The 12316-nt window shown below is 35.3% G+C and overlaps 1 protein-coding gene across 3 annotated transcripts in view; it reads right to left on the minus strand.

Moving 5' to 3' along the window:
- Nucleotides 1–2856: 2856 nt before the first annotated feature.
- The window catches only part of cdc42ep4b (CDC42 effector protein (Rho GTPase binding) 4b), a 52457-nt gene continuing 42997 nt past the window's right edge, over nucleotides 2857–12316 (minus strand). For 2 of the 3 annotated variants that reach the window (XM_061907678.1, XM_061907679.1), the window contains exon 2: nucleotides 2857–8022. In XM_061907678.1, the coding sequence (XP_061763662.1) occupies nucleotides 6972–7934 (963 nt within the window). In that variant the 5' untranslated portion in view covers nucleotides 7935–8022 and the 3' untranslated portion in view covers nucleotides 2857–6971. Of the gene's footprint in view, nucleotides 8023–11870; nucleotides 12006–12316 lie in introns of those variants that run through there. The other variant, XM_061907680.1, reaches the window with a different exon arrangement.

A 12316-nucleotide genomic window follows, 5' to 3' on the forward strand; every position in this document is an offset into this window, starting at 1 on the left:
TGTGCTCATCAAACGACTAAAAAACTTAGTGCACATACTTTTTTAATTGTATCTTATTTAAACAATTTCATCTATTTGTATTGTTTTCATTAAATTAATAAAAATGTAAAGCATTTTTTTTCCAGATTGTATTTAATATTATTTTTATTGTAGTCATTAAATAATTTAAAAAAAAACAGTACACCCTATAATGTGTTTATTTTTAAATCAGTTTTGAAATATATTTTTAAATCTAGTTTTCTTATTGTTTTCCTCAAATAACTGAACAATACAGTACACCCTATGATGCATTTTTTATCAGTTTTTATTCTAATATATAATTGTATTCATTAAATAATAAAAAATGCTTAATATTATGTATCAGTTTTTAAATCCATTTAAATGTATTTCTATTATTGTATTCAACAAATATTTGCAAAATACAACACATACTAAAATGTAGATTTTTTTTACCCAGTTTTCATTTGATTAGGTTATTTTGTATTAATTAAATAATTACATACATTAGTATATTTATTTTAAAATATTTTGATTTAATTTTATTTATGTTACTGTGCTCATCAAATAAATAAAGAAAACTTAGCTCATATGCATTTTTATCAGTTCAATTTTATCTTATTTAAACAATTACATCTATTTGTAGTGTATTCATTACATTAATAAAAATATATAGCATCTAGATTTTTACTAGTTTTTATTTACTTATTTTTATTGTATTCATTAAATAATTAAAAAATACAGTACACCCTATAATTGTTTATTTTTAAAACAGTTTGGAAATATATCTAAATATATTTCTCTTATTGTCTTCCTCAAATAAATGAATACTACAGTATACCGTATGATACATTTATTCATTTAATTTGATCAGTTTTTATTCTAATATACAATTGTATTCATTTAATAATAATAATAAATGCTTAATATTTTCAATCAGTTTTTAAATCCATTTAAATGTATTTATATTATTGTATTCATCAAATATTTGCAAAATACAGCACAATGTGTATTTATTATTACTTTTCTATTTATCGAATAATTAAAAATACAGTATATAATCGGGTTTTTTAATATTATTTTTTACATGTTATTGTATTGATAGAAATAATTGAAAAGATAGAGTACATACAAGTACAACATTAAGTCAGCACATAATGACATTTAAATACAAGTAAAGTACAAAGTACTTGTACTCTTTTCAAACATGGAAAATGTATAAAGCAGTAAAATATGTTACATCATCTTATTTTAAAACAATTTAAATGAATAAAATGTACTACTAAAATAATGGTAGTAGTGTGTGCGCGCTAAACAAATATATTTTATTTTTGTGTTTCTCTGTTGGATTGCAATTCTCCCTAAAAGTGCACATGTGGCGCCCTCTGGTGGCCATAAAGGAGAACACACATGAAATATTCTATTTGTCAACTTGAAAAGTTGATGTTGGATTTGAAGAGTTCATATTTCTCTTACAAAACAACACCTGCATGTTATAGTAGGCACTCTACACGTTACCATGACTACGCTTGAGTCAACTGAATATTACTTATATTTTATTACACTAAAACATTGCAAATATTGGTGCTACATGTTACCCTTTAGCAGCTTTTTACATTTCATATTTAGCACTATAGCATACCTATTTTGCTAGATGCTACATTTTAGTAGCATTTTACATTTCCTATTTACTACTTTAGCATGCCTATTTTGCTCAGGTGCTACATTTTAGTAGCATTTTGCCTTTTTATATTTAGCGCTTTAGCATAGTTTTTCCTCAGCAGCACTTAAACATACATATTTTTGCTTAGTAGCAATTTTACTTTCATATTTAGCACTTTATGCTACATTTTAGCAGAATTTGTGTTTCATATTATAGCACTTAAGCATACCTTTTTTCCTCAGGTGCTACCTTTTAGTAGCATGTTACCTTTTGTATATTTAACATATTGCATATTTAGCACTTTAGCTTACTATTTTGCTCAAATGCCAACTTTTACATGCATTTTATGTTTCATGTTTAGCACTTTAGTATACATACTTTTGTTCAGGTGCTCTCTTTTAATAACATTTTGCCTTTCATACTTAGCACTTTAGCTTACTATTTTGCTCAAATGCTAACTTTTACACGCATTTGATGTTTCATATTTAGCACACATATTTTGTTCAGGTGCTCTCTTTTAATAACATTTTGCCTTGCATATTTAGCACTTTAGCTTACTATTTTGCTCACAAGCTATCTTTTACATGCATTTTACGTTTCACAGTTAGCACTTTGGCATACATACTTTTGTTCAGTAGCATTTTACCTTTCATATTTAGCACTTTATGCTACATTTTAGCAGCATTTGTGTTTCATATTTAGAACTTCAGCATACCTTTTTGGTTCATGTGCTACCTTTTATCAACATTTTGCCTTTCATATTTAGCACTTTGGCTTTCCCATTTTAATCGGGTGCTACCTTTTAGTACATGTTTGTGTTTTATATTTTGCACCAAAGCATGTCTATTGTGCACATTGACAATGGCTGTGGTTGTTTTGGTAGTTATTTTACCTCAAAATGTTGACAGACTCCCTCTAGTGGCAACATGAAGAGTTACACTTGAAAGGTTTTCTTACACTAGACTGTATAGTGTAGACACCGCCCTCTAGTGGCCAAGTGTGAAGCTGACGCAAATGGGCAGAAATAAACGGCCATACAGCAGTTACACGCAGCCGCCACTAGAGGGAGACAGCAGCCTGGTTTACATAAAAGTCCCTTTGCTAAAGATCTGCTTCACGGTCACAGCGATGACGTCATTCGCAAACACGAAGCGGACACTTTTTTTTTGTTGACGTTGCACATAAAAGGAAAATAGTTTAATATCAGCAGCTTTTATTGAAAAATGGAGCCGTTATTGAAAGGAATTACTGTGTGATGTGTGGAAAAGTAACATGGCACTCGATAGGAGGAAACTTCTTCCAGCTTTTGTCTGCTTTTATGCAGATGTTTGCACATTTGTCCAGAAAAACAAAACAAAAAACAACAAAAAAAAAAACAGCTCAGATAATTTTCACAGCAATTTTCCATCAGGATGTAATAATGCTGATAAAACAGCGACTTTTCAAAATAAAGTCCCCAGCATTAACGACGAAGCATCCTTTTTGTGTGAAAATGTTTTAAATTTTTTAATCAACCCTTTTACCTTGAGAGAGAGAGAAAAAAAGGAGTAAATAATAAAAAAAAGATAAACGCACGTGAGGAAAATAACATCATGCTAGTGTTAGCAAAAAAGGCTAAATACTCTATGTGGGACACAACATTAGGTACGCCAAATAGGATCTTTTTTGAAAAATATATATTTTTATGTTTTAAAACTTTAAAAAATAAAGTAGTTTACATGCTACTTAAGCTTGAAGAAAAATCTAAATTCAGTTATTTTATAGCATTTTTGAAAATTATTTAATAAACCCGTGTTTAAAAAAATACGTGGTTTTAGTTAAAATAATCGGGTTTTAGTTTACTATGGCTAAATAGGAACATATTTTAAAAAATATATATTTAATCATACTTTATTTTACCCATGTTTAAAAATATATATGTCTATATTGTTTTAGTTCAAATATGATATGTTTTATTGTTGTTTAAGCTTGAGAAAATTGAAAATTCAGTTTTTCATAGCATTTTTAAATATTATTTAACAAATATGTGTTTAAAAAAATATGTTGTTTTAGTTAAAATAATCGGGTTTTTGTTTACAATATCTAAATAGGAACATTCTGAATTTATGTATGCAGTATTTTGTCATTTTAAAATGACTTAATCATACTTTATTTTAACCATGTTTAAAAATAGAATATATATTGTTTTAGTTCAAATATTATATTTTTTTAATTGTTTTTTAAGCTTGAGAAAATTGTAAATTCAGTTTTTTCATAGCCTTTTTCAAAATTATTTAACAAACCCGTGTTTAAAAATGTTTTGGTTAAAATAATCGGGTTTTAGTTTACTTTAGCTAAATAGGAACATTCTGAATTTATGTATATTTTGTCATTTCGCCACATATTTTTTTTAAATGATTTAATCATACTTTATTTTACCCATGTTTAAAAATATATATATATATTGTTTTAGTCCAAATATTATATGTTTTATTGTTATTTAAGCTTGAGAAAATTGTAAATTCTGTTTCTCATAGCATTTTTAAATATTATTTAACAAACCCATGTTTAAAAAAAATATGTTGTTTTAGTTAAAATAATCGGGTTTTTGTTTACTATATCTAAATAGGAACATTCTGAATTTATGTATGCAATATTTTGTCATTTTAAAATGATTTTATCATACTTTATTTTACCCATCTTTAAAAATATATTTTTATTGTTTTAGTTAAAATATATTTATTATTGTTGTTTATCACTATGAATAAAGAAGACCATTCTGACTTTACACCCCCAGGGTATGTTTGATCAATGAAAATACATATTTTAAAATGTTTTATTTATACTTTTTTATATAATAGTATAAAAAAATCTATTTTTGAATTTAAATAACTTGGCTGTAGTTTACTATAGCTGAATAGGAAAATTCTGAATTTACACCCACAATCTGCAGACAGTATTTTGTCATTTTGCTACATATAAATAAAATAAATAAAAATAAATCATTATTTTAACCATGTATAATAAATACTTATAATGTTTTAGTTTAACTACTATATTTCTTATTGATGTTTATCGTTGTAAATAAAGAAGAAAATTCTGACTTTACACCCAGTCTGTACACAGTATTTTGTCATTTTGGCACGTATTTTTTAAAATGATTTAATCATACTTTATTTTACTCATGTTAAAAAATATAGTTAAAATATTTTTTTGTATTTTTTTTAAATTATATTTGTTATGTTTAGCACTACAAATAAAAAAGAAAATTCTGACTTTATACCCACAACACGTTTGATAATTTGGATAAAAATACATATTTTAAAAGGAATAATTTATACTTTATTTTATATGATAGTATAAAAAATATATTTTTGATTTCAAATAATGTGGTTGTAGTTTGCATGTTACTATAAATGGAGAAGAACATTCTGCCTATACAACAGCAAAATAAATTTAAAATAATACGGAACAAAGCTCCGAACTATGGGCATTCTGCTCCGCCGCTCCCAGTCTGTGGAACACTCTCTCCCTGACCAACTGAGGGCACCACAGACTGTGGATGCTTTTTAAAAGCCTACTGAAACCCAATACTACCCACCACGCAGTCTGATAGTTTATGTATCAATGATGAAATATTAACATTGCAACACATGCCAATTCGGCCGGTTTAGTTTACTAAATTGCAATTTTTAATTTCCCGCTAAGTTTCCTGTTGAAAACATCGCAGAACAATGACGCGTGTTTGTGACGTTATTGGTCGTAGCGGACATCTTAGCCCAGCACCACATACGGCTGAAAGTTGTCTCTTTTCATCGCATAATTACACAGTAATTTGGACATCTGTGTTGCTGAATCTTTTGCAATTTGTTCAATTAATAATGGAGACTATAAAGAAGAATGCTGTTGGTGGAAAGCGGTGGATTGCAGCCGGTGTTTCTTTGTTTGTTGTGAAGCTTTAACACAGAGCGGTCAAGCGAACATGTTTCTCTACGTCGACCAGCAAGTTTTTGGATGGGAAAATTCTGATATTAAGTCGGCTCTTACCGGAGACTTGAGTGGTAAATGGGACCTCCTCTTGAACCTCAAAAAGGCAGCTCTGATCTTGGCTCCTTGGCTTCTCTCAGATACACTGGCGTTCACCGCAGCCATCCAACTTTCAGGTATGACTTTCTAGTCTCACTAAAACACTATTAACACAATAAGCAGGTGAGGGATTTTCCAGAATTATCCTAGTAAATGTGTCTAATTACATATGAAACGCTCCCGACTGCCTCCGCCTTTTTTGTTAGTGTTTCACTCTAACTTTCCTCATCCACAAATCTTTCACCCTCGCTCAAATTAATGGGGAAATCGTCGCTTTCTCGGTCCGAATAGCTCTTGCTGCTGGAGGCTATGATTATAAACAATGTGAGGATGTGAGGAGCTCCACAACCCGTGACGTCACGCGCACATCATCTGCTACTTCCGGTACAGGCAAGGCGATAAAGTTTGCAACTTTTGGTCGCTATCAAAAAAATTAGCGACCAAAAGTTGCGAACTTTATCGTTGATGTTCTCTACTAAATCCTTTCAGCAAAAATATGGCAATATGGCGAAATGATCAAGTATGACACGTAGAATGGACCCCGTTTAAATAAGAAAATCTCATTTCAGTAGGCCTTTAAAAAGGGCTTCTTTTTGAAAACGCTTTTTTTTAGATTTATGCGTGCTAGTTGTAGTTTTTATTTGTATTATTCTCTTTTTTCTTTTCTTTTTTTAATACACAGTAGCACTTTGAGGTTGTTTGCTCAGTGTAAAGTGCTTTTTTACGAATAAAATCTATTATTATTAAAATGTATTCATATTCATGTGTTAAAAAGAATGATGCATGCTGGGAAAGCTGCAGGCGTACCTAATGTTGCGACCGGCGAGTTGACGTCTTCTGGCATCCTTTGACCCCCGACGACGAGCGCGGGGAAACATCTGATGCGTTTAAGTCAATCGACGTCGTGATTGGATGGTGAGGTCGCTACCAAAAAGTCAGTCAAGGAAACAAAAGTCCGCGCCACGTCCTTCCTTTTCCACTCAGATTCTGACAAAAACTGCCTCATCGGCGTTTTTCTAACGTACAAAAACATCCCAAGGTCGCCGCAAACGTTCATAAAACCGTCGATCTGATGATTAAGTGCGCCGTAGCTTTAAGAGCATTCGGTCAAAGAAAGAAAATGATCCGACTCACGTGCTGCAGTCTTTGTCCTTCCGCAACACCCGCGGCTGTAGGCGACGTCCACGTGACTCGGTTCCGCCTTGTGAGTATTAGTGAAGACTAGGGTGTTAGTTTGGTCCTTAGCTTATACTCTGATCTCGTCGTCCTCGTCGTCCATGAAGGAGAAGTCCTCGTCGCCGCGCGGCGAGCTGTACTTGGCGCTGTCCGTGTCGGCGTAGTGTTGCAGGTGGTTGCTCGGGTGGTACGCGGTTCTGTCCTCCGAGACCGAGCCGGCGCTGGACACGGAGCAGCTGTCCAGGTGCTGGGCGTCCCTGGCGTGCAACTCGGGGGTGTAGGGCGCCTCGGCGGGGTACATCATACGGGGCGGCCTGGCGGGCGGCCGCACCTCCGCCGCGTCGTCGTCGTCGATGAGCGGGATGTGCGACGGCGAGCCCTCGCTTCCTTTGCCTTCCTCGAAGCCCAAGTCCACGTCCTCGTGGTCCTTCTTCTCCATCACGCTCAGGATGTCCCCCAGCATGGACGGCCCCAGGTCGATGTGGAAGGACATCATGGACTCGGCGTGCTTCAAGCTGCCGCCTTTAGGCACGGACGGCGGCAAGTCGCCCAGGTCGCCGAAATTCCGCTCGTCCAGCTCGGCGTCGAAGGTGGCGATGGCGGCGGCGCCGTTCGCCGGCTTGACGTCCACCTCCACCAGCTTCTTCATGGGGTTGGAGGACACACCCCCTCTCCCGCCCTCCTCGTTAAGGTACGGCAAGGATATGGCGTTCTTCACGAAGTTGGCCGGCGCCACGGTGCCGTACTCGTACTTGTCGCCGCGGTTGACGGACTGAGAGCGCCTGCTGCCTCGGAAGGTGCGGGCCAGGAGTCCCGACTTGGGGCCCGGCGAGCCCTGCTTGGCGTCGCCGTCGGGGCCTTCGCCCGACCGCGTGCTGAGGAAGGACGTGTCCCCGAAGGCGTCGCCGCCGCGGCCCACGTGCATGGTGTGGCGGAAGTCCCCCAGCGGCGCGCTGATCATCTCTGCCGTCAGGTCGGCCCTGGAGCGCCGCTTGGACTGGTTGGAGTGGACCAGCTGCTTGAGGATGGGCATGGTGGATGTGGACGTGGACGTGGGGAAGTAAGACCTCGCTTTCTGGGCACGTTTGTCAGAGAAACTCCATCACTGTCCTTTCATCCGCCTGCGGAAACAAAGTGTTTTTCGTCAGGACTGTGGGAAAAAAACATTTTCATAGGATGCAAACGTGCGACAAATCTGGTCGTGAAATTCCTCGCTTGGTATATTTATGTTTTGAAACTGTGGTGAAAAACACTAAAAGCTCTGTTTTTTTAAATGTTATACATTAATGTTGTGTATATATATATATATATATATATATATATATATATATATATATATATATATATATATATATAAACATAAACATACAGGAAGTTTATACATATACGTATATATACATATATATACATATATATACATATATATATATATATATATATATTTTATATATATATATATATATATATATATATATATATATATATGTATACATATATATAAAAATATGTATACACATATATATATATATAAAACATTTCCAATATTATATATATACATATATATATTTTTTTTAACATTTCCTGTATATATATATATATATATATATATGTATATATATATATATATATATATATATATATATATGTATATATATATATATTATAATTTTTTTCATTTCCCCTCGGGGATTAATAAAGTATGTCTGATTCTGACACATTATATATATATATATATATATATATATATATGTATATATATACATACATACATACATATATATATACATACATATATATACACACATATACACACACATATACATATATATATATATATATATATGTATATATATATATATATATATATATATATAAAAGTAGTACATAATAAAATACATATACATATATATATATATATATATATATATATATATATATATATATATATATATAAAAGTAGTACATAATAAAATACATAACACTGGACATTACAAGACACAGAACACTAATCACAGGTATCATCCCAGGGGCCACAGATCATTCGTTCGCGGGCCCTTGACTTTTGACACATGGGATACAGATATTTAACAGAAATGCAATCTCTTGTCCACATTAAAAAAACTTGAGCTATTAGAAACTTTTCACCAGAGTTTCAAAAACAGGATGTCAATTGCAAGTGTTAATTTTCCCACAGCTGTTTGACAGTAAAAAAAGCCGCCGCAGGGCCAAAGAAAGTTGCGAGTGACAGCACGACAGTATGACAAACATATGGACGAGCAGTCAGGGTTTTACTTAAGAGTAGTCACAGTATAACCATTTCCAAAACCAGTCCTTTGGTGGGAATTTCCTTTCTCAAAACGCTAACAGGCGGCCTCCAAGGCTTTGTCCCGCTGATTGTTGCATAAGTAGCGCAGGCAAAAGGGTTTGAAGAAGAAAAAAAACTTAAGAAAAACAAAGTGGAAGGATATTATTTTCCTCAGCTGGGAGATGTGTTACATGTTGGGGCCTTGAGGGCAAAAAGACTCGAGCACAATTTGCTGGTTTTTTTTGTAGTTTCTCTACGGCGAGTTACACACATACGGTGTTTCCAAGGGCTCACACGCTACCTGCTACTAATGAAAAAGCTTTCCAGCAGCTCGCTTCCAGGCAGGTCGCTATGATCCAGAAAAGTCTGATTATATGAATAAGATTTAGCACAGGAAGTGGTTTTCATTGAGGGCCACATGGCACAAAAGGGCCGCTTGTAACGGTGAATAATGCATGATCCTGATGTCATTATTCCAATCAATCAATGTTTACTTATATAGCCCTAAATCACTAGTGTCTCAAAGGGCTGCACAAACCACAACACAAACCACTACGACATCCTCGGTAGTCCCACATAAGGGCAAGGAAAACTCACACCCAGTGGGACGTCGGTGACAATGAGGACTATGAGAACCTTGGAGAGGAGGAAAGCCTTATTAATTATATACATTGTTTTAAGTAGACTGTCCATTTTAAAGTAAATTCTTAACATTTACAAAATTAAAAAACAATCCGAATGGCACTTTTCCTCTTTGATCTGGAGGACACGACGTCCACAGTTTCCCAAAAAAAAATTTGAAATGTGGACTCGTCAGACCGCAGAACACTTTTCCAATTTACGTCAGTCCGTATTATGGGTGTTGTTGATAAATGGCTTTGCATAGTAGACTTTTAACTTGCACTTACAGATGTAGCGACCAAGTGTAGTTACCGACAGTGTTTTTTTGCAGTGTTCCTGAGCCCATGTGGTGATATCCTTTACACGCTGATGTCGCTTGTTGATGCAGTACCGCCTGAGGGCTCCAAGGTCCGTAAAATCATGGCTTGCGTGCAGTGATTTCTACAGATTCTCTGAACCTTTTGATGATTTTATGGAGCGTAGATGGTGAAATTCCTTGTTGAGAAATGTTCTTAAACAATTTGCTCGGGCATTTATTGACAATGTGATGTTTGTGAACGACTGAGCATTTCATGGAAGCTGCTTTTATACCCAATCATGGCACCCACCTGTTCCCAATTAGCCTTGAAACGTCCCAAATAAGTGTTTGATGAGCATTGCTCGACTCTCTCTGTCTTTTTTTTTGCCACATGTGCCAGGTTTTTTTGAAACAGGTCGCAGGAAACAAATTCCAAATGAGCTAATATTTGCAAGAAATAAAGTTTACCAGTTGGAACGTTAAATATCTTGTCTTTGCAGTGTATTTAATTGAATATAAGTTGACAAGGATTTGCAAAGCATTGTATTCTCTTTTTATTTACCATTTACACATCATGACAACTTCACTGGTCCTGGGTTTTGCGTTTCAAGAATAGGTTTCAATCGAGAATTGTGTTGAATGGAGAATAGTCACCCCAGGAATCCTAACCGTGGTCCGGATCATGTTTTGTTTAGTTATGTTCTGTTAGTTTTGGACTCCTTTAGTTCCTGTTTATGCACCTCCCGAGTTTAGTCAACATGGTTACTTATGATTTTCACCTGCCTCACACCTGTGTCTAATCAAAAGACTACTATTTAAGTCTGCCGTTGTTGATCACTCGTTCTGGATTCACTGTTTGCCTCACAACTTTGTTCCAGACTCTAGTCCGTGCTAAATAGTAGCCTTAGCATCCGGTGCGATCGGCACCTTGTTCTGTCTGTTTTGTGTTCATTTACGACTAAATTATGTCGTCACCTGCAAGTGCTAGCCGGAGTCGTCCTCTCGCTTCCTGGGAGAACAAACCCTGCATCACTAAGCGATCCAGTCGTGACATAACTAAGAACGGCGAAATGCGTATCCTGCGTATTCAAGGGTCAAAATGCGTGGCCCCCACGAAAAATACGTACACATTGTCAGGTCTGGAATCGCAGAGTTATTTGGCAATACGATATTTTTCACTTTAAGCACCTTTTCGATTGAATATCCTTGTAATGAATTGTATTTGTGCTAACTAGAGATGTCCGATAATATCGGACTGACGATATTATCAGCCGATAAACGTTTTAAAATGTGACATCGGAAAATATCGGTTTCAAAAAGTAAAATGTATGACTTTTTAAAACGCCACTGTGTACACGGACGTAGCGCCAATAAACCTTAAAGGCACTGCCTATGCAATCACATAATATCTACCGCTTTTCACACACACAAGTAAATGCAAGGCATACTTGGTCAACAGTCATACAGGTCACACTGAGGGTGGCCGTATAAACAACTTTAACACTGTTACAAATATGCGCCACACTGTGAACCCACACCAAACAAGAATGACAAACACATTTCGGGAGAACATCCTCACCGTAACACAATGTACACTATTTCCTTGAATTGCCACCGGGGCGCTACTTAATTTAAAACCTCTTCTCATGCGGTAAATTTGGGCCTGCATTTCTAAATTTGAGTGTGATGTAAGGATACCATCATGAAAAGCACATTTAATAAAAATAACGTTATTATGGTCTTACCTTTACTTATAAATGAAGTCCATGCGCAGCTCCTTCTGATCAAAAGCATCGATAACTTGTTTATAGAAGTCTTCCTTATCTTTCTTCAGTTTTAAAAGTCTCTCTGTCTCGATGGAGATCTTCCTTCATTACCTCCTGCTTCGATTGAAAGTCCAGTTTAGAAAACAGTTTTATTTTAGATATGTAATCCTCCATGTTAAAAGTGCAAGCAAGAGGAAAAAATAAACGATCGCTGCTCACTCTTGCTGCTTGTTGTCACTTCTTCTGCTGCAGCCGAGTAGTCGCAAGAAGGATCACTATCGCCCACTACCACCACGAGGCGGGAGTCATTTAATGACTCATATTTGACACACGCAGCTACGGTATATTAATAAAACATAGCTGCTTACTGTTCTTTTTAGCATATTCAATAGCTTGGACCTTAAATCCTACTGACTAGCTCTTAA

This window comes from Nerophis ophidion, linkage group LG08 (genome assembly GCF_033978795.1).
Source record: "Nerophis ophidion isolate RoL-2023_Sa linkage group LG08, RoL_Noph_v1.0, whole genome shotgun sequence".
NCBI classification, from domain to species: domain Eukaryota; kingdom Metazoa; phylum Chordata; class Actinopteri; order Syngnathiformes; family Syngnathidae; genus Nerophis; species Nerophis ophidion.